Raw genomic sequence first — 22,979 nt, forward strand, 5'->3', positions numbered from 1 at the left:
CAGCTGGAGACGGGACAAAAAAAATCTTAATTTAGCATTGTTTACTGGGACTAATTCACTCTGATTCTCTTAATTTAGCTGGAGAAAAGCAAATAATATACAGTATGTACAGTAGAACATACAGCTCAGTGGTGGGACATGAAATGAAAATGAAATATCTGTAACTTGTTTGTGCTCAACCATCGATGGTTATCCAACTTCATAATTAGCAACATAAAATTAGAGCTGTGTATTCAGAATCCAGATTTGTTATCCCAGCATGACTGGGAAGACTGTTCCTTGAGCTGTTTCACTGGATGTTAAAAAACAGTGTTTTCTCATTATGCTGAGGATTTTGTTACATACTTTTGTCCCACACCCCCTAAAAATAAAGGAAATTGAAAGCAGTAAGCTCTGCAGATGGCTCGACAAAAACACTTGCTGGTGCCTGTTGATATCTGGCAAAGATTCTGCATTTGTCAGATACCTTGTGTGAGTCAGATACAGAAAGGATGCAAAATAGATTTATAATGACTAGTTTGTCAACCAAGTATTTCTTTAGAGATACCTAATAGAAAAATTCTTTTCAGTTTCTCAACTTGTGGGCTAACAGTCAGATTTTCTTTTTTATCTTCGGGAAAGTTAATTTTTTTCTTTTCAATTTATGGCAAGTCTGTGAACCAGGATAGAGTAATGGTTGGTATTTGCCCACACTATATCTGCAGTTCTTTCAGCTGTTCTTATCTGTACAGTGTTTTGCATTCTTCTCTTTGATGCAATCTGCCAATGCAATAATGGAAAAAAAAGAGTAAGTATATGTAAGTATATGTAATAAAGATTTTATATTAAGTAAATATATACTTTCCAAAACAATTTTACCCATTTGGTGGGCAGTTCTAAAGTAACGACAGTGTCAGATCCTTGCAGTGTCCCCCACCACCACAATCCAGTCAGCAAAGTACCTTGTGCAGGAATGACCTCTACCAGCAGGAGTCCTTTGCCACCACAACCTTAGAGGTTTGCAGAGGCAGAAAAATTCCAACAGCAAAACAACTTCCTTTGCCCTTTCCTTTTCCCCACTCCAAGGGGCTCTGCTATTTCACTTGTACAGCTGCTGTTAAGCAGGTAAAGTTTTTGTAACACCTTGAAAATTGAAGTGCAAGCAGTAATAAAGACATTAAGAGCAGGTATAACGATCATATTAATAACAGCTGAAAACTGTGGTTGTAAAGATCTGGGTGAGGTGTGTTCAGAGAGCAGGATTTGTATTTAGCAGTGCTGTTTGCCTTTGTTATTTTCCCTTCTTTTGTTTATGGCTCAGAGCAGTAGGCTTAATTCTGTATCATTACTATTCAAATCAACAGGAGTTTTCCATTGACCTGAATAGCAACAAAGTCAAACCCTTCATTTCTAATTGGAAAATACCATCTGAACTGGAAGAACAAGGCTGGGAGCAAACAGGAGAGAAAATAGACAATCATGATAAATGCAGTTTTCTGGGTTGTTGATGGAATTATTAAAACACACCAGCTTGTTATTCCCCTACAGAACTATCACAATTTCTTATTTCTTAACCATCCAGCTCTTTGAAAGCAAAGTTTTTTGAAAGAAAATGTTTCTACTTCATGTAGGTTGGGAGCTTACAATGTTTGGTCATAGCCTGTTCTAAGTTCATACTGTTGCACAGCAGCAGAACCAATCATGACACCACTGAATACCCTATCATTTCCCCTGAATGTCCATGCCATGCCATGCTGACCATGATTTACAAGCAAAAAAGGAAAAATAAAAAAATGCTAAATTTTGTACACTTTGTCTTAAGGTGAGACTTACATTTCCAAAAGCCAGTATCAAAGCCAGTCACAAAGAATGTGCTATAAAAGAGAGCTAGTTATAGCATGTGTTAGTTATGATCACCTAACTAGCATTGAACAGTTACAGGCTAGGGGATGTGGGGAAGAAGTTTTCATTTGTATCTGTGACTTGTTCATTACAGCAATTTCACAAAACGCCCTGTTCATCTATAGCTTTTTACTTCAGTTCACTTTGGAACATTAGACACATTCACTGTTACTTATGCAACGAGAGTTTCCATTTTTTTTTTTTAATATTTGTAAGGAAACAATTTCTTTCTCCAAATTACTTTCTAGTAGCAGTGCTTCTCCAGCAGATTTATCCCAGTTGCAATTTCTAAAAAATCTGGTCATCGAAGATCATGAATTTTCTTGAAGATCTTTGGATCTACTGGAGGAATTTTGTGAACATACAACTCAAAATATATATGTTCTTTCTCTATTTCTGGTAATCATTTCAGCACCTGACATTCATTATTTCTCTGAGTTTCATTAATGTTTCCAAAGCATCTTAAAATTTCTGTAGAAACTTAAGTCTGGTCAGTTAACTCAGACATAAAATGATTGTATTAATATGTTGAAGGATATTTAACAGGAGAGGGGAAGATAACTAGCAAAGTAATAACCTTGAATTGTTTATGCTATCTGTATAGAGTGGCTGGTTTTTGAAACTTCTAAGTCATTATTTCTACATCTTAATGTGCCACATCAGAAGTAGTTCTTACTCCCTGTTCCCGCACAATGCTACTCAGTCAAATAGGAGAGATGAGTATAGAAAGAATTTTCTTCTGGCAGTTGCTATAACAATGCTAAGTTATTCTTTTTGCATTAATCGAATTTAGTATTTTGAATGCTGCTACTTCTCTTTGGAAGCCTGTGGGTATAGTTTCATTTTAAATAGCATGGTATACATAAGAGTTTTCAAACACAGCAGGTAGCAAAACTTGGATTTAAGTGGGAAGAAAAATACATATTTTTAGATGATCTAAAATCCATGTGAAGGTTGCAGATATTCAGGCTGTTGGGTTTTTTTTCTCTGCAGAGATACTTCTGTTTTTTGGAATACATCCTACAACACATGTGGACAATCATGCACCATTAGAAAATTTTTCCCCATGCGCATGCCTAAAAAGCACTCCAGTCAGTCCACTTAATGGTTGAAATCGAATGCTCTTCTTTAACAGCCAAGTCACCTCCCTGTTTTGGAAATTTACTGTTTCAAGCAACGTTAGCATAGAAATCAGAGCTTGAAAATTAATACATGCCCAGCAGTGCATAAGTCTTACTTAAGGTTTTCTTTTTAGTGGTCCCTTAAAAAGTGTAAGGTGTGGAAACTACCTAAAACTCTGACAGGCTTTCCATATGAAAAAGACAGCTCTAGATCAAAGCACCATTTTCACTATTAAATCTGTTCTCCCTGCTCCCAGAGTGTGGAAGGAGAACACCACGAGAAGGCAGTGGAGCTGCTGAAGGCAGCCAAGGACAGCGTGAAGCTGGTGGTGCGCTACACTCCCAAGGTGCTGGAGGAGATGGAGGCCCGCTTCGAAAAACTGAGAACAGCCCGGCGCCGGCAACAGCAGCAATTGCTCATTCAGCAGCAGCAACAGCAGCAAACGACACAGCAAAACCATATGTCGTAGGTGAGAGGATTCATTGTTCTTCCCTAAAGGCCACTGACAGCACCCCACCTGGGCCAGCCGCTTCCAGGGGTCTGTCAGGGCAGCATCCCAGAGCCCATCCCAGCCCCAGACAGGAGCAGGGCAGCCCCAGGCCTGGCCACCTGCCTGGGGATAGAGACAGGCTGGGACATGAGCTCACAGGTGCTCCCAGTTTAGTGGGATCCCATAGCTGAGCAGGGCAGGGCTATGGGGAGCAGGAGACTGGCCCTGCTGGGGCATTGCTGTGGCAGGAGATGATGGCCCTGGGGGCTGACATGAGGTCTTGGGCTTTGGATGGGATGGAGGGAGCCCCAAGGGGGGACAGTCAGGGGCCTGGAGGTACCCTTGGGGCCCCAGCAAGCACTTAATGGAGTCAGGATGAGCAGAGCTCATTCTTTGGTATATTTCCACATGGTTTTTCCCAGTAAAAATGCATTTTGAAAACAGGTTAAAGGCACTAGGAAATTCTGGAGCCAGTTTCCAACTAATAAACCTGAGCTCAGTAGCCACTGTGCAGTTCTGGCTTATCTGCAAGTGAAAGAAGTCCTGGGAATGTTTTTTTATATTAACAACCAGAGCATTTATGACAAGTAAGAATATGCCACCAGATTTAAAGCATTTTCAACAAATCTGTTACCAGTCTGCAACAAAACATCAAGGTTTCTGCAACAAAACATCATGGTGGCAGGTGAAGAAAAGTCTTCCTTGATACAGGGAGCCCAAACTTAATTCTGATTACTCTGCAGGGCACTTCTAAGTGCTTGCTTTTAGATACAGTTTGGTAGGAAGTATTTCGTTCACTCATGACTGACATTCAGTATTACAATAGCTTCCAGGAGGTTTGCAAGTCTCCCAGTGGCATATGAGGTTCAAAGATGCTCTGCATATGCAGTTTTTCTGAAATCAGTGAGAGTTTGTGCTCTGAATGCATTTATAGATACGCTCCACTTGCCTAAATAAAATGAAGTAGGAAGCATGTCCCAATGACTTACATCCCAACCCTCATCTCGTAGCTGTTTGTTCCCAAAACAGTATGCGTGTACTAAAGAGACAGCAAGTGACTCAGAAAGTCCCCAAATAGTTAAAATCTGAAGTGCCCAGTGATGGTTTCATCCTTATTAGTGTTGACACTGACCTCTGTTGGTAATCATGGGAAAACACCCTCCTTGTAAACACCCTGTCCTGTGACCACCAGAATTCCAGATTTGTTGATGCAAACAAGGGCTCTGTTTTGAATCCCACCTCAGGGCCTCAACTCAGACAAGAGGTATAAACAGTAGTATTTCATTAAGTAGGCTTGAGGTTTCTGTGTAAAACAAGGCCATTGCAGGAGACAGACATACACATGAAGTTTTTCATTTTTTTCAGTTCCTAAATCATTTCATTAGCAAGTAAAGAATTTTTGCTGATTTTAAATTGAAAGAGAAGAAAGGCAGGCAGAGACAGCCAGCAGCTTAATTCTTCAGTTATTTGTGCTTGCTCTGAGGAATGTGTTTCTTTAATTCTAGGTTGTTCTCAAGAAAGAAGAAGCCTCAATCAAGAGTTCAGTAATCAAGCAACCAGAGCTGTACTCTAATATTCCAGCAAAAGCAAACAACTACAGGAACATGAAACAGAATTCATCTGGAGAATGTACAGTGCCAGACTAACATTAAGTGAGCCGTAGGGAGGGTACCATCATGATAAGGCTTTTCAACACACAGCAGTCACAGATACCTTTTACTTCTGTGACTCTGTTCCTAACGAGAACAGCATGATTGGTAAACCCTATGAAACAGCGAAGTCCAGGGCTTCCAAATAATTCTGTTCGATCAAATCTTGTACCCCTTACTCTGACAAATTTCTAGTTGGCTTTCTCTAGTCACTGAAAGTTTTGTTTAAGGAGGTTAAGATTGTCTACTTTTGAGAGCAGGATCTTTCTCTACAGTTATCTCCAAGAATGAAAAACATCAGTTCAAAATTTTGCCACAGACATCAAACTCGTACATCACGCTTCATAACCACTTTGTACTATATATTGTAGAGCTGTTTTAACCTAACTTCCTGTTTATAATTTTCAGATTTCCCTCTGGAAATAGCAATTTACTATATTTATAAAGTATTCCATTTGTAGAAGCAATTGGCTTTTTACTCTTGGTGTTTCCATATATTTTATTATGCATCAACAGAGTGAGAAAGTTTTAGGTCAACTTTAATTTTATTAGTAGTAAAGTTAGGGAAGCCTAGAACTGTATTTTTAAACGTAGGTATTGCTTGTATCTATTATAGTTACTATTCAGAAATCTATAACTGGATATATTATATATTTATTCCATAAAATATATATTGTCTGAATGTACCTGTTAGAGAAGTAGGGTCTTTGCTTAGCATGTATTGCAAATGTAGTAAGCTAATGTTAGCAAAAGACCGAGCTTTGTTTGGCAGATATTACTGTGATAGCATAATCTCTGCATTTCTGTATTGTTTAATTTATTTTCCAGTCTAATGTTAATATATTTTAGCGAGGAGGAAGTGTTAGTTGTTTCTTTTAAGACTCACCATTATCATTTAAATCAGTTTGAAATTAGAGTTCGTACTTTTTTTTTTAATTAAACAAAATTGGAATGTGCAAGCAAAATCTGTAAGTTCTTAAGTTTACATGTCTGCTTTTCCAAAGAAGATAGTCAAAGCTGGAAGGCTGTAAATGTCATCTACTTTTAAGAAAATAAGAAAATGGACCCCCAAATCCTAAAAAAAAGATCAATTTTACATGCCTTCTGTGCTTCATTAGAAAAGACTGGGGGAGAAAAGGAGTTCAGGGGAAAACCATACAGTCACTGCATGTTGAAAACTCCTGCCGATGTCAGTGAAAGTTCAGTAATGTGAAGAATGGAATGTAGAAATGGTCAGAAACAGTGTTCTGTTCTGAACTTGGAACAAAGTCAGAAACAATTAATATATTGGAGGATCTATTCTCAAACAGAGAGAGGCAAAGCAAAACAGGGGAAATTGGCAGTATCATAGCATATGTTAGAAACCAAATGCAGGCTAGCCAACAGTATTGACAGTGTTTCATCAGTGTAAGTAGCCATTGAAAGGAAATTACTGTATTTTTAAAACTAAACAGCAGGAGAGAAGCCTCATTTTATACAGAGAGGTAATTGTATTCAGCAGTCATTGGTGACAATATCAATTAAGACAGTGGAGTTTGAGGACTACCAGAACTGAAGATGAAATGTATTGTGCTCTGCACGGTGTCTTTTTATACTTAATAAAATTGTACGTACCTATTTTAAAACTGTTCTCAAACAGGCATTGCTATTAATATTGACAGTATATAAGTTGTTATTATGACTGCATATAACTGTTCTGTATCTCATCAGTATGATTTGAATTACACTGATAGCTGCATTTTCAGAGACCAAGTATTCAGATTTAGTCAGCCCACTGTACTACATTTTTCCAAACTGCCTCTCCACCTCCTTCCCTCCTCTTCCTCAAAAAATTTGAGTGGAATGTGCTGATTAATGAATTTCAGTAATAGACTGTCATTCATATAGAGAAGCATATCAGATTCATTTTCATATATTATTATTCAATAAATTATTTATACACACTAAAATTAACATTCTAGTCTTTGCCAACATTTAGCAGTAAGAACTGTCAATGACTTTCAAGTGGAAGCAGGTAGAAATAACTTTCTGTTGCTTTTCATGCCCCTTACTGATCAAAGAAACATACTGCTACTCAATCACAGAATAACCACTGTCCCTGAGCCTATGGTATGCTTTTGCTTGTAACCAGTATTTTCATTTGTGATTTAAATGTATTTGGTCCTGATTCAGTACTGCTCTTCCGTATGTGCACGGCTGAATTAGTATCCAAAAGAAGTGCAGGGAAGACAGCCCTTTCCACATGCAGGTCTGCAGGTATTTGTGCATTGTATTTTAACTGATTGGTCTTCTGGCATTTGCTGTTCCACTGCACTAAATTGATTTTCTTTCATTCGACTTAGTGAGTTTTATTGCCAGTATTTACCTTTGGGGCTCCCTCATGTTTCTCTGCACTGGTAGCAAACTGAGGTAGGAGATGCAAGACGCCTCTTCTGTCTCTTTATTACAGTAACCAAAGGAGTGTTTACATACTCTTGCATCATGTTCACTTAGACTGAAGATCCAGATGCAGGATCTAATAATAGTAGAGATTCGGGGTTGGTGGCATTTACGTAGTGAAGTTGATGGTTCTGCTGTGCTAGCCATAGTTTTTCTGTTTTGCAGCATTTGGTCTGACTGGCACTTTATAGTGTGTTGAAGAATTCCATAGTCTTTGATGAAGCAAAAAGCTCACCAGCTTGAATTTTTCTCTTCTAGTGACCAATCATAGATTAAAAGTCAATGAATGCGCATGAGTGGAAAAAATGACATAAAAATCTACCTGCAGTTTCGTGGTGAATAATACTACAGATTTCACAGTCCCGTACATTGTCCCTTGCGTGTGTATTTATCACAGCCAAGAATCCAGTATGATTTAGTAACCTTTGGGAACTCTTGCAGAAGGCACAAAATTATATGCCTTATTTGCAAGAGAAAAACTGTTTACTCACCTACTAACTAGGGATTTTAGAGTTCTAAATGAAATTGGGATCTCATGAGCAAACCAAATTCCTAGAATAAAAAAAAAAAAAGCTAAACAAGAGGGGGAATGGTTTTGCCTGTGTTTGAAATCAAGCAAAATTTTAAGCATAATTTCAGAATTTGAAAGTTATTATGCAGAAAAGTGTCTGGAAGTACTAAGGACTATTCCATATGTAAGCAGTGGATTATTAGCTAGAAGCAGTACTGCCCCTCCATAAGTATTAGTGAGACCATTCTCATACCCAGCATTCGATAAAACAAAACAGATTTCTAAACCTGAGAGTATTCTGGGTCAGTTTGCAAGAATGTGCTGCTTGCTGCAATACATGTCTGATGAGACATACAGCTTTTTGTGCTTAGCCATGAGAAAGTCAGGGTGAATTAGGGATGTGCTCAAACAGTCCTGCAAGCAGACCCATGTTCACCTTGCTTGTCCATGAAGCAAATGCAGTCTGAACGAGCAGAAAGATTTAGATACATGTTTGATGGATTCATTGTCTCTACCTTCAGCTGTCCAAAAGCGAGCTGTGGAACTTACATTGATTTTTTCCAAAATCAAGAGTTAGAGGTATCCATTGAATGTGGTTCATTCCACTTGTCTCTGACATACATCTTAAAATAGAGTAGGGCATTCTGTTAAAAAGTTCATAAGCAGAGCCACTACTGAACAACTTAAACTACTAGCTTGGAATAGGTAATGGCTTTTAAGGATGTGTTGCTGCTATGCTTGTGCACAGCTTCACAATAAATAAATAAAAAGTCCCCAGTTTTTTAATTCCCTAGTCTTAAACCTCTACATGCATAGCTCAGACGACCAAGAGGCCTTGCATGTATTGTGGTTTGTGAGGAGGTTCCTGTCACTACAGATTTCTGTTCTGAACCATTCTAAGAAATTTGAGAGCTCAGAACAGGTATTGTTAGCAAAATGCTTTAGTTGTGGTGCATACAGGAGCAGATTGTAAAAAGCTGCAGCCTGTGAATGCTGATAGCAGAAGTCTGTACTGCCATTCCCAACACTGGGCTAGTATGTGTGCATTTTACAATGCCTACCAAGAAGACAAACTATTGCTTTAGATTTCCAGTTACAAACAGAGATGCACAAAAATGAAAGCCATTAAACTTCCAACATAGGGATTTGGGATGAGTCATAGCAAAATTTACCCAGTTGTGAAATCTAAAACCTGCAGCTATCTAGGATTAAGTAAAAAGATTACAAAAGCAGATGTCTAAAAGGAACAGCCAAGATCCAAGAAAAAAAAAAGTCATATAGGCATTTAATCTCCGATCAGCTTTCAATTTACCTCCTTAAAGTTATTTTCGCTCCTGTCAACTTATCAACCACAAGAGAAGCATATGATTCAGCAATGGCAGTTCCTTTTGCCAAAATCATAAAGATCTGATAGGGTGGAGGAATACCTCTTCCTTCCTCTCTCAGATTTGTGAAGCTGGATTGTGCTGCAAAAAGGTGATACCTAAACATACCGCAGTCCTACAGAGAGTTTCTTCATTAGTCCTTTTTACAGTTTCTTCCCACCAGCAATTCTCAAGAGAGCTCTTAAGTGTGCTTTCTCAAAGTGAGTATGTTACATAGACACACAAATTCATGTTCATTTCAAGGAAAACTGTTTTAAGTCTGAAGCTTTAAATCTTGCCCAGCCTTTTAATTTTGACATCCCAAAACAGACCAGCAGTTGCACTTAACTATATTCCGCTTGGAAGCCTGAGATTAGCTTGTAAACCGGTCCAGTTAAAAACTGGATCTCAGGAGACGCTTCCCTAACATTTCTGTTGAAATTGAAGAAACATAAAAGACAAAGTACAACCTCTCAAGTACAGAGTAGCCAGTGCAACACTACAGAAGAGGGAAGATAGTTAAAATTTTTCACTTATCCATGAAAACTTGTCTAGGAATATAGAATTTATTTTTATCTGAACAAGTTACTTTTTTATGTTGGGAGGATAAACCATGTCTCTTACAGCAGTTTCTGGAAAGAACAAGACAAAATGCTTAGCTAAAACAGCATGGAAAGGATTCTGGGTATGTTAAGGTACCCATGAACAGTTTGGTGGGTAAGAGTGGCCCCAGCTCAGATGAGAGCAACTCCAAGGTACTTCTCCACTGATCTCTCTCCTATCACTCTACTTTTTGGCCTCACAAATTCCCTTTGACAAGAGCCCAAATGTCACCAAAAAACTATTCCAACTCTCCCACTGCAGTATTCCCCTACCCTTCTTTCCACGTGAGTTTCCTGTTAGCTGAGCAGTGACACTTTTTGATCACGTGCAATCTCTTCAGCATTTAGGCTTTGCCATGTCTACCTTCTGGAGTGCTCTGCTCTTCACTTGCGCTCCATATCCATTAGCTGCCCTCTCATGGCCACCATAGTCAGCTGTCTTAGTTGCCTTACGCAAAATAATTGCACTAGCCCTCAAGGACACATGGGGAAAAATATGTTGAGAGGGTAGAAAAAATGGTAGATAAACCTTGAAAAAAAAATACAGATATGCCGAGGATGTTACCTCTTTCTTGAGTCACCCCTTTTTCATCACGTGATGATTTTCCCTTTCATTTCATTCCCTGCTGACAAAGCACTCTATGCCATGACAGTGACTGGAACAACCATACATCCTCCTCTGGCTGAAACAACAGCTCCTTATCTGGAACCAATGGATATCTAGACCTGCTTGAGGCATTACACTGTGAATTAACTTACATGCAGTAGGTCAGAGTCACTGTGCACAGACTGAACAACTGAGGTTTACAGGTGAAGAAAATCCAGCACACCTGGCATGTAGACCCATGTCTGTCTAGAATTTCACAGGTAAAAGTGTGGAGCCAACTCCTGGCAGCATCCTAACATTGAGTCAGTGCCTTCAGCCATCCAGTCTGAAAGTGTTTGTATTATAAAAAAGCATCCAGGAACTAATGTTTTATTTGTTTTGAAATTCTATTTCAAATAAAGTTTCCAAGAGTAAGCAGTGAGAAAGCAAGAGCCTTTCTTAAACTCCCAGGGGTCAAACACATAACAAACTATTAATTTCTTTACTAACATCATGCTTCAAGTGCAGAACTTACACCAGCACCACCTTTCAACCTTGGTTTTGTGCATGTTGTCCTTACCTTGATACATGGGGTTGACTGAAAGAAGTTAAACTTCACCGTTGGGTCTTAGTACCCTTAAAGGGAAACATAAACTTGGTCACGTGAAGGGTGTTTAAGCATCAGTTAACTCAGACTAAAGTATAAGTGCTGACTAGGTGTTTTGAGCAGTATTTGTCTCCACTATGAGGGCACTGTATCAGGTTTACAGCCCCGTTGTGCGAATCTATCTGTGTGTCCCTACGGACTCAGGGCTCCGTTCCGTGGGCACGGCAGGTGGAGCTCGCAGCTGAATAAGTATGCCAAGGGAGACGCCTAGTGCAAAACGATGTTCATGGCACCGAGAGCTGCTCATTCCGCTGTCACTGCCGAGGGCTTCTTTCCTCCTCACCTTAAAAAGCTACACGCAGAGATGTGCGCAGCATTCACTCAGCATATCGCCACACGTATTACAGCGAGTGGACAGTTCAGAAAACTGAACTCGATTTACATGTGCAGTAATACCACATGAGTGAATGCGCTCTGTGCTAAGAATGGCAAATGGCAATAGGATTATGGCAATAAAAGCAATACTCATACCTGGGTAATTATTCTAGGGTTAATGTAAATACTGCTTCACATGGTTATTGGACTGCACACAGGGTCTGATCACAGTTCACCTGCCGCTGCTGCTGTTGGAGATCATACATGTGCTGATTAAAAAAATGTCCCTCAGTGCCGCTAGGCAAGTGTATCATCCACGTTGAAGTAAACGAAAGATGAAGCCTTGCTGAAGGGAGCCACATAAACCAGGTGCAGTAACAAATCGATGCAAGTCATGAATCTCCCACTGCAACAGCTGCTCTGCTTTTAGCGGGGGACTTGCCAAAGATAGCCATCAAATTGGATTTCCATTGTGGCTGTGATTTTCTCAAAGATGATAACAGTCTGTACCACTGCCTGGCACTACCTTCCTCAGAGGGACACCCAAACAGAATCTTGGGTTATTAGATCCAGGTGTATCTATGGATTAGCTCTAGAGGCATTTTTATTTCTCCCCTTCTAGACACTCCTATAATTTCTTCCTCTTTCTCCACCAGCTATAATCAAGGCTTTGATATTTAGCTGAAGTATGCAGACATCTGAAAGTTCTCCTTTTTTTCAGCAGGGAAAAAAAACTAGGAGCTACATTTTGTACACCACATCTTATATTCTCAGGTAGCTTCCTCTCTGAAAGGCCTGGGAGAAGGCAATACCCCCAAGAAGCACTAGTGTGACAAATACAGGAGCCCTCAGAAAACTGGCACCAGTGTTTAGAAGAAAGGATAGAGGAAGGAAGCCAAATGATAAAATAGTCCTACCTTCAGCAAGCTTCAGAGTTTAAGCCCAGGCTCTGACAGCCTTCACTGTCTGTTAAGGGCCAGGTATGCTGTTCAGTTTTCATGTTCTGACTATGGTGCTTAACAGCAGCCCAAATTCTCCAGTTCTGTTAGAAACCCACTGGCTCTGGTAAGGGTTACAATCCCAGGCAAGGAAAGGTAACAAGAAACCTATACTCACCTGGAATTGTCTGGTGTGACTACCTAACTGTTTGCCAATTTAGACTTTAAGGCAAGGTAAGGCCAAAAATATATTTTGTCAAAATGCATGCCAATTGCTTCAAATAATAATCTCCTGACATCTGTAAACAAGTCTTCCACTGAGGCTGGTGTGGCTGAGACTGTTTCTTCCCTGTATCCCTGGCTAATTCTAGGATGATTATTTTAAATCTGCATGGAGCAAGGATGTGAGAAATGTCATTGACTCCAAAGAAGTGCAAGTGATTTTCATGCGATACAAAAGAGTTTCCAACCAGATTTTTTGCTGAACTAATGAACCCTCAGCAGCTGTCTGCATTACAATTAGCACACCTCCAAAGCATGTTTTAGAAGCATTTATCTTGCCTTTATTAAGTTATTCAGCTCAGATATGCAGGTGATCTGGGTTACTGAGGAGATGAATGCAATCTTAAAGCAAATTTGCTCTGTAAGCCAAGAGTCAATGACAATCTTCAAAGGTGGAAAAAAATAGGAGGGAAAAAAAGAATTAATTCCAAGTATCAAATCAGATGAAGACTTGGCATGTTTCTTTGACTGTAAAACTAACTGTTGAAGCAGCTGAAGTGACTCAGAAGTCAGACGAAACACCTGACATTTTTTTCTGAGACCAGTGCAATTAATTGCAGCTACCATCTCTCTGCAGCTAATGGAGGGAACAATTATCTCCAAGAGGTGATTCACCTCATCTGTGTAATGGTTACTGACACAATATAATACCTTTTTTTTCAGTGAAGACAGCAGAAGAGTTTTTTAGTCATCCTCTTCCATACCTCTCCCCTCTGCCTTGCCAGTCTTAATTCCCACCTCAGCTTTAACATGTTTCTCCTTCAGCCAGTGTAGGAGCATAAAACCATTCTCTCACTTTCCCCATTGAAAGCAGTGGTTTCTTGGTTTGTCTGTAGGAGCATCGTATTCCCAACTTGTCACTGAAGAAAATATATTGGGTATCTCCTATTAATAATGGGAGATGCCTGTTTTCCTTCATTCACTACAGAGGGAACTTAGATGAATATCAGATAAGAAGCCTAAATTTTAGATGCTGCAGAATGCAGCATTTTAGCTGACGAGCACAAAAACTTTTGCCACAGGACAGTAAGTGCCAGAGATGAGTGCACAGAAGCCGAGCAAACTGTGACTGTATGAAGTAGTATGCTATAACTGAGACAAGGAACGATGTCTGTACATGTCTGCAGCACACTGAGGATGCTGAATCAGTAGCTTCAACTGAACAGGCCCAGCTCCCTCAGGCCATCATCATAAGAGAGATGCTCCAGTCCCTTAATCATCTTTGTTGCCCTCTGCATGACCTGCTCCAGGAGCTCCATGACTCTCTGGTCCTGAGGAGCCCAAAACTGGATGCAGCACTCCAGATGTGGCCTCACTAAGGCTGAGTAGAGGGGCAGGATCAGCATTATTTATAACTGAGAAGCTTGGGAAGCAGCAGAAAAAAAGGCTCAGTTTAAATGCATAAGAACAGCATCCACATTTCCCCAGACCCAGATGGAAAATGGTTTTGTGCATTTTGATGCCACTCCACATCGCAACAACTTCTGAAAGCTATAAACAGCAGCCTGGATCTTTGTCATGCACTAGTAATAGCAGATGGGTTTATTCAGGCTGTGTACACTTTTTGATCAGTTTTTCCTCTCAGGGAGACATAAGCAGGTTCAAGCAGGATAAGCAGTTAGATGCATCCTGTGTACTGCGAGATGGACCTTGCTGCTTTAGCATCCTTAAATGTGCAAAATTACAGGAATCTGACATGGGTGACTGCCACCACTTTAAGTCACTCTAAGTCACAGGATTTAAGGGAATAGTGGGGGGGAAAAAAAAAAAAAACCAAACAAGTGACAAATGCTGGTCACAGAACAGTACAAGCATGTAAGGAATCATGCCAAATTATGCCACCTGTGGTGCAGCAAAAGGACAAAACATTTCTGCCTGGACATTGCTGTATCCTTCAGCATTATTCAAGAGTCACTGTTCACACACACATTTATTTTAATGGTATTCAAGCCAGGAACTACTTGAGCATTGGAAAAAAAATGCTCACACTCTGTGATCTGCTGCAAGCTCACCAGTCCTTAAGATACTGCTGCAGCAACACTGCACTTTGCTGCTGAATTTTCTCAGAAGTGTAGGAGACATAACACAACAACATACTCCAGATGTATGCCTGAGGTAACTGCCATTTCATCCTCAATTCATTAACCTTCTTCCCCATGGAGTAATAATTCAATTCAGCAACAGAGGTTACAGATACCTGCAGGTAGCACAGATTTCTCTTTGTTTCTCCTTCAGTGCTCCTAGTTGCTGAAGCAGTTACTATGTGTAATACGCAAACCTGTTCATCATTCTGGGACATAACTATTCAAAGTGCAGTGACCACCAGAAAGAAACTTCCTCCAATATTTGATGAAGGCAGAGAATAAGTTATTATACATTGCTATTCCAGTATGTATACTTGATGTTTATCAGAAACCTTCTTGTAATTGTCCTAGAGCTCCAGCTTGTCCTAAGAGGATCAGGTTTGGCAAGGAGGCCTCCTCTAGAAAGCAAAAAGGTCTAGAAATACCCAAATACCCAAGTCACTCAGCAAACAGCTGTGGTGGATCAAGACCTCCCTGTTACTACTGCTCATACTCCTCCCAGGCCACAGCAGAGTTGATGGATTTTCCTGTCACAGGGTCTCCAGTTCACAGCCCAGAAAGATCCAGCTTCTGCAGCAGCCCAGTGGTTACAAGGCTGTTGCTCCAGGATATCCACTCAGTCTGAAGAAGAGGCATGGGCTATAGGTCCTGACCCTGCCTATTTGTTCTCAATGACAAGTATGCCTCCTTTGAGACCAAAATACATGTTGCAAGGGACACACCTGAAAATGAGAATGAGCAGACTGCTCCCATCACATCTGAGCACACACAAGAGGTCTTGTCACAGGACTGAATTTGCTGTCCTTGCAGAATGGAAAACACCAACAGTTTAGCCATGTACTAGCTGCGCTTCCAGACACATAACCAAAAAGATCACAGAGCCCTTCAGAGAGAGATGATTATATGCCACACAACTCATCCATCCCAAAACCTGGGGAAAAAAAGAAGCAGAAATCTGATTTAGGGGCAAATTAAATGTCTGAGAAGCCAAAGTCATCATTCAAGCTGAAGGAAGGACCATCTAGTTTAGTCCATGTAGTAGTGCAAATCAAATTTGTACTGGAGACACCATGCCCTGAAACACCCTCTTCTCTCCTAATCAAAACAGTCCCTTCAACACAGGCAGAAAAGGGCTCAAACTCATCTTCCCACATCATGAGTGAATGCTGTAAGTGACAGCCCAGTTAATAAAAGGGGAGCACTTGCACTTCCCCTTTTAGTTTGTAAATGAAGTATTTATGCCTGCTTAGACGATGGAACACGGGGCTTGGGCACAGGATGGAAAGGCAGACAGACAGAAAGAAAGATGGACAGATTGATCTTGAAAGACACTATATTCCAATCCAGATTAAGACACTTAAATCAGGCATGTTCTTCATCAAATTCTTGCTATTTAGACAGAGCCCTGCTTCACATTATGTGTTTCCAGACACTTTACTGGGGCCCAGGTGCCTCTCACTGCATGTTGAGAATTTCCCGTATTCCCAGTGTTCTGTATATCATTACAAGGACAAGGCCCTTGGCACTGGGAATCCCTAACCCTGCTTGTGGATCTGGAGTCTCTGATTCTCAGCTATATTTAAACACCTAATCCCCCTGGAGAATTCGAGCCTTCGTCTGCCGTAGGATTTTGTGAAGTGCCTAACTCCTATGTGTTTCAATGTTTTAAATAGTACAGCTGATTTTTTAGTCATCTATTTAAAATTCTGTACTTCAACATTTTAGAGGAATGACACTTTTTTTTAAATCCTACATTCTGTAGAAGATCTGTCCCTTAAGTGTCAGAATTTTTTTTTTTTGGGGGGGGGGGGGGGAGGGGAGGGGTGGAGAAGCAGAGTTCAGACCTTGTCCTGTACTTCCTACTTTTTTTATTCAGACTGGAATGATTAGAACTACTACTGGGCCCAAAATAGATTTACCACTTTCAAATACTCCCCAGTGACAGCTGAGTAGCATAATGATGCTTTATCCCATATTAGTGGCAAAATAAATTGCTTTTCCAGCACACACACAGAGCCTTATAAAAAGAATAATCCCACTGGAAAAAGGATTCTTCAGCTTTGAATTCCTGCACCTAAAAGGGCCTCAGCTGCAGCAGACTTCTCTGGAGAAGCCAGAGGGAGTAAAAGCTCACAGAAGTGCAGGGTGTCACTTAAAGGTAGGTACTTCTATTAAGACCAAAAGAATACAGTTTATAGTGTTCTTATGTTTGGATGCTGCTGAGTTATTTTTAATTTTATAAGTATTTGTGTGTTATACTTTCTGCTGGATTGGTGTTATGCTTATAAAATCCAATTTTCAGGCTACGGCTGTTTGAGTCACATTTGGCTCAGATGCACAGCATATGCCCTCAATATGGATTCAGGATTTTTTCCCTTCTCTTACCAAGTGATTCATTTCATTTCATTGCAGTGGGAGAATTACAGCATCAGAATTAATCCAGAAGCTCTTCTCCCTACTTCCAGCTCTAAGTTAGAGCCTGGTATGCTGGTGTGCCATGCCGAACAGCAACAACATCAGCTCTGACCTGCCAAACCCTGCCTGAGCATGCATGTCATCAGAAGATTTTGAGGACTGTTTAATGTTGGGGCAATGCTCTAACTCTTACAGCACAGGCAGTTCTCAGATAACCCACATTTTCAAGTGGATTATACACTGCTTTTCTCCTTTTCTAAAGGAAGCAGGAAACAGGAATATAAAAGCATTCATAAACCACAAAATATTTGCCAGGCACATTTCTTCCTGGAATTGGAGGAAGAAGGGTTGTAGGTGTTGCTCACAGCTTTTAACCAAGTGACCTTCAAGATTAGAATCGAACAGAGCTATTCAGGTAGCTAAAAGATGCAGAACCTCCCCTTTGCAAAACTGCTGCTTGCCGGGAGACTCTAATGTCTCTAAAGGCCCTGAGCTTTCTGAAAAAATCACCTGCAGCAGTATGATGAAAAAGCTATGGGGAAAGACTTTGCCCAAAACACTACAGACATCTACATCTAACATACCAGGATTACATATAATAAAAATTATGTGGGGGCTGAAGACTCAGTCAAGCATCACACGACCGATCCTCCCAAAAATACTCCTGTGTCATTTTAAATAAAGAATCTGGTAATACTGCTATATTGGTTTTCTCCCTTCCCCTAAATGGACTCCGTTTTTAGGCTTTGAACATGCTAAAAGCTGCATATATAAAGTATGCCTGTACATGGGTATTTCTACTAGTTCAAAAGGATGTGGAAATAAACTTGGTTGCATCTTACTCTAAGATCTTACACATACTGATTTCTTTCTAAAGTCTGAAATTTGTTTTTAAAAAGTGGAGGGTTTTATCATGTCTTCAGCAACATTTTCTCTCTGACTTTATTTCTAACTAAACAGATGGGCAAAGTTTTTGAAAAAATAATTAGGCTCCAGAGGAAGAATTCTTCAAGAGCTCCTTGCACTCTACTGCCTATCAATAACTACTGTGCTAGGTAGGGAGGTACCTACCTTGTCTTACCTATTCAATAAGAGCTGTTGGCCTCCAAGACCTTCAAAACAACACTGCAGTTATTGTGAGCACAGTTTCAAGCTTCTACTTCTAGATATCATGGCCAAATTAAACACAGAACATGATTGTACTTGATATGCCAGTGTGTGAACAGAGTGTGGGCTCTGGCTGTCAAGCACACTGCAAGTTATGTGAACCACTGTATCCATTATAATCACAATAACAAGCAATTTTCCACAGTACTTTTCATTTAAAGAAAGATTCCTCTGAAAGGGGGGCTTGGGGAATAGGGCAGCAAGTCTCACAAGGATTTCTGAGCTGAAAGGATCAATAGGAAACTTTCTGCCACAGGAGCAGGAAGGCAAGGCTGGTGGAGAGAGCACTGGGCAGCCTTTGGGGCTGGGGCAGTGTCTGAAGACACAGGCTTGCTACAGTTAAGCTTCAATATCAGCTAGGCTAGTCCTTATTTCAGCTTGAGCACCAAAGCTGTGCCCCTGCCCTTGTTTACCCTCAGCAGCAGTAGACCCCTCCTTTTGAAAGCAAAGGAGCAGTTTCTGATACCAGAGGATTTGGAGCAGAGGATCTGGATATTTTAATGTTGTTCAGGCTTCAGTCATCATGAATATCACTTTACAGCTCGGCGCATAAACAGTTCATTTTTGAAGCATGAGAAAATGAATATATTGTAACTACATTCTAGGCCTTCTGGCCCAAATCTGTTCCTGGTGAAACTCCAGGGGCTTCAGTGGAGCTGCAGCAAGAATAAACCTAGCTGTCTAGCTGTACTTTATAATACATTATTTCTGATTAAAAGAGAGTTTACATGAAGATAAAGTTGTTTCTGTACGTATTCAACCCAAAAGGAACTCAAATTTTTTCATCTAAACAAGAGTATTGTTTATAAACAGTAAAACTTTATAGAGATGGGAAAAAATGGAAAATAAAAAGCAGTAAAAAAATAGGACTATTCACTTTACAAAAAAGAATGTAAGTAATCATGATATTGCTGAAATGATGTATTAAAGCATGACTATACACCAGAATACATACTTCTTTTTTTCTCATGGTCCTTATCATCCACACAAAAGAGAGTAATGGGGACGTGGGTTGTGGGAGGCAGACATGGTCAGGACACCCCTCAGAGCGGACAACTTCTGCTTGAAAAGTCCAGTTTCATGAGCACTTTTCTAAAAGGAGTTTCACTGTCCTACTTCTTAGGAAGTTTAGAAATAACAAGTTTCACATTTCAAAGTTCAGTCATTTTTGTATTTCACCCAGGAAATAAATGTGAGAAATTTGTGAAACCCAGTGAGAAATGTGCATTTCAGGCACGAGTAGGATACAGCTGCCTCAGCCCTTGTTTACTTGGTTTCTCCTCTACTTCATGCTCAGCAAAAGGAATTTTAGAGTTATTAAACTTTTTCCAGTTGCCCTGAGTCACCATCCCTTTACTCCATATTGAGTAGCTGCATACACAGCCATGTGACCACTGCCCTCCCTGCTTTCTGTGCTTGCAGGAACCCCCTTTTTTCTGCCACCAGGTGTGTCTTCCGAAGGGAATTCCCAATATGAGACACTCACTTTCTCCCAGACTGGGTGTTAATTCACCCATATTGCCAGCAATCAAACAGCTTCAGATTAGTGAAATGTCTGCTTTCCCACTGCATGAAGCACCTTCATGGGATGTGTCTTCCTTGGCCAGTTGCACAGGAGGAAAAAACTCGGCACTGGTGGTCACTCACTACGCTGTGACAAGGTAAACAGTCTCATAGAGTTTGCAAGGAAGGTGAGGGTGAATGCTTAAACTCAGGGTGAGGCCCAGAAAAATCCCCATTTAATCATGCAGGGATTATGAGTTCAAATCTTACTATTTAGGTGCTGCTGAAGTCTTCATTACTGCAGGTCTGCAAGGGAATGGTGCTCACCCATTTGCAGAAGTTTTACAGCCAAACTATTCCCATTTGGGAGTTCACAGCATTATATAAAACCTGAGAAAAAAAGACCAGACGGACTCCCAGCTGCCCACAACACAATGCTCATGAAATGTGGGAGTCCTAGGATCAGAATGACAGCCCTTGGTAGGCATATGCCCAGAGGAGAAGGGAGTGTGGTGTCTGCTCACAATATCAGCTTGATACTATCCAAAGGAGAGAGAAATATGACAGTGAGGACCAGAGCAAAGGCAGCCACCTCTAGATGACTGGCTGACTCTACTCCAGCCAGCTGGAAGGGGGTTTAATGCTTTTAAAGCTACGTTTTATGTCATGTTATATGGATTTTTAAAACAGAAAATAGTATCAGTTCAAAAGCACATATTCACAGAAGATCAGAGAAATAATGAGAAAATATGCAAATTTTTTCTCTGCTGCTACTCCACATCTGAAGGCCTCTCAGAGACTGTCAGACCCAAATTCACCTGATTTAATACAGATACTGAAATACCTTTCTGATCTCTCTCTGGGCTTGCTGACCCTCGTATATCATGGTATCACCTTTTTCAAGCACAGATGAGCAATGCCTTTGGCATCATAGCCAGCAACATTTTTCAGCAGATTGCCAGGCAGTTCATAAATGTTACTAATGCTCAAAAAGAAAACAGACTCCATGGATCGATGCTGCCTTTCACCTGGTCATGGGAGTGGAAAGCAGGAGATGTTTGAGAAAGTAGCAGTACAGGGTTTTGCATGAGATCTATGAGTGTCCAAGATGGATAAGCTCCTGGAGATAGGAAAGTGGGGCACCTGCTGGATAAAGGGAAAATATATCCCACCACATTTGGAAAGGGGAAAAACTCCCTCAGTCCAGCCCTGGTCTGGTGGATGGGTGTATCTCTTGGACTCCGTGGAGTGAACACTGTGAGATGCAGTGAGGGTAAAGGCCACTAATGAAGCCTAATCTAATACTCAACAGAAAACTCCAAAAAAGCATGTGAAAAAAACAGCTCTGCTGTCTCTTTTTTTAATCATTCCACTAATCCAATTGGGTGCAGGGGAAGCCTGGCTCTAATGCCCTGGGGCAGCAGCACATAGATGGAGGCACTGCTCACTGCCTCCACATTGGGGATGAGCCCCTCAGTTCCTCGTGCAGGGTCAAATCAGCCAGCAGGATTCCAGCCCAGTCTCCAGCTGGCCAAGCTCATTAGGCCTTTAGTTGCCAGGAAGGCAGTTGTGGCCAGCTGTAAGGCTGATACCCCATGCAGAACCTGCCAAAGGTCAGCAGTCGTCAGCTGGCCAGCTGTGAGTCCTCCAGCACGCCAAGGTCCAGCTGAGAGGAGCAAGGAGAAGTGATGAGCGAGTCAAGGGTTCTGCAGACGAGAAAGAGAAGGTGGAGAAGGAGGAGTAAAGGAGGGGAGAAGGGAGTGAGGGAGGAGGTTTAGGATGGGGAGAGGTGAGCTGCCTGCCGCCTGCTGTGGTTAAGGCTGACTGCTCCTGACAAGCAGGGTGAACTGGGAAGAAGAGATGCTGAATTTCCACTGAAATGTAGCTATGAATTTGAGGTGTTCCTAGGCATATTTAGACAAGCACTAGGAATAAGATCTCTTCATCCTCCAAGAACTAACTACTAAAAATGTATCACTTTTAAGCCTTACCACAGGAAAAGGAAGAGCTTGATCTTTTCCTACAGGCAAAATGAGTGGTTTTCCACACAAGCAACTCAAGAAATTTGAACATAAAGAAAGCAGGATTTTTGTCTTGATGTTATCTTTAAGAGACCTTTTCCAGGTTTCTATGTTAGTTTTGCAATGTGCAAATGTCCCTTTTGATCTGAATTTAAAATATGTATTTCACTAAAGATCTCTGTTTGGTTTGTTAACAAAAGATACAAGAGACTTCACGCACAAAAAAACCCAAAGGTCAGCTGCCTCCCTCAGTCATAATTTAAGCCAAATAAGCATGGTTTTCAGAGGTAAAATACAACATCAGTTGTATTGTAAAAAATGTACAGAATTATGCTCTTCCTTGCAGTGAGTGATAGTCAAAAAACTTGCTGTAACACAGCTTCTGTGCTACATTCATTATTCTGACAGCATGAGACATCCCTGCACCTGCCCACCTGCCTGAGAGGCCACTACACGCTGTCCCAGAGCCTTAAGCAATCAGACACATAGTAGGAGTTGGGATAGGTGGAGCTCAGATTTTCTAGACCACCACCTTCTTATTTATTTCTGGGTACAGCCTTCTTTAAATGAACATGCTTCATATAGAGCACAAATCCTTCTTTTCAGTTCCACTTATTAATATGATTATTAAATATGTAAAATCTGACCACAATGGTGTATCTCCCATCAGCCTTGTTGTTATTCCCAATCCATAGACTAAAGGTAGTTTCATGGTGCTCACTTCCATTGCTTACAAGGATTGTTGCACTTTTCAGCTCATGGGAGCTTTCTTCATAGCTGTCCTGTAATTGTTTCCCAGATGTGTATAGTAAAAACCTACAGCTTGTAAACTACCATAGTAGGACTTAGGAGGCTACGGACAAACATCCCACAGACAGAATGCTACTCCTCACACTCTGAAAAGCTGCTTCTCAGAAGTATTGACCTTTTTGTGACTCTTAAA

At 40.7% G+C, this 22,979-nt stretch overlaps 1 protein-coding gene across 2 annotated transcripts in view; it reads left to right on the forward strand.

Moving 5' to 3' along the window:
• The window catches only part of LIN7A (lin-7 homolog A, crumbs cell polarity complex component), a 48,149-nt gene extending 40,670 nt beyond the window's left edge, over nucleotides 1–7,479 (forward strand). The window contains exons 5-6 of one of the 2 annotated variants that reach the window (XM_048300712.1): nucleotides 3,260–3,472; nucleotides 4,999–7,479. In XM_048300712.1, coding sequence (XP_048156669.1) covers nucleotides 3,260–3,472 — 213 coding nt within the window. In that variant the 3' untranslated portion in view covers nucleotides 4,999–7,479. The remainder of the gene's footprint in view (nucleotides 1–3,259; nucleotides 3,473–4,998) is intronic. The other variant, XM_048300711.1, reaches the window with a different exon arrangement.
• The last annotated feature ends 15,500 nt before the right edge of the window (nucleotides 7,480–22,979 follow it).

This window comes from Corvus hawaiiensis, chromosome 4, assembly GCF_020740725.1.
Source record: "Corvus hawaiiensis isolate bCorHaw1 chromosome 4, bCorHaw1.pri.cur, whole genome shotgun sequence".
Classification (NCBI taxonomy): domain Eukaryota; kingdom Metazoa; phylum Chordata; class Aves; order Passeriformes; family Corvidae; genus Corvus; species Corvus hawaiiensis.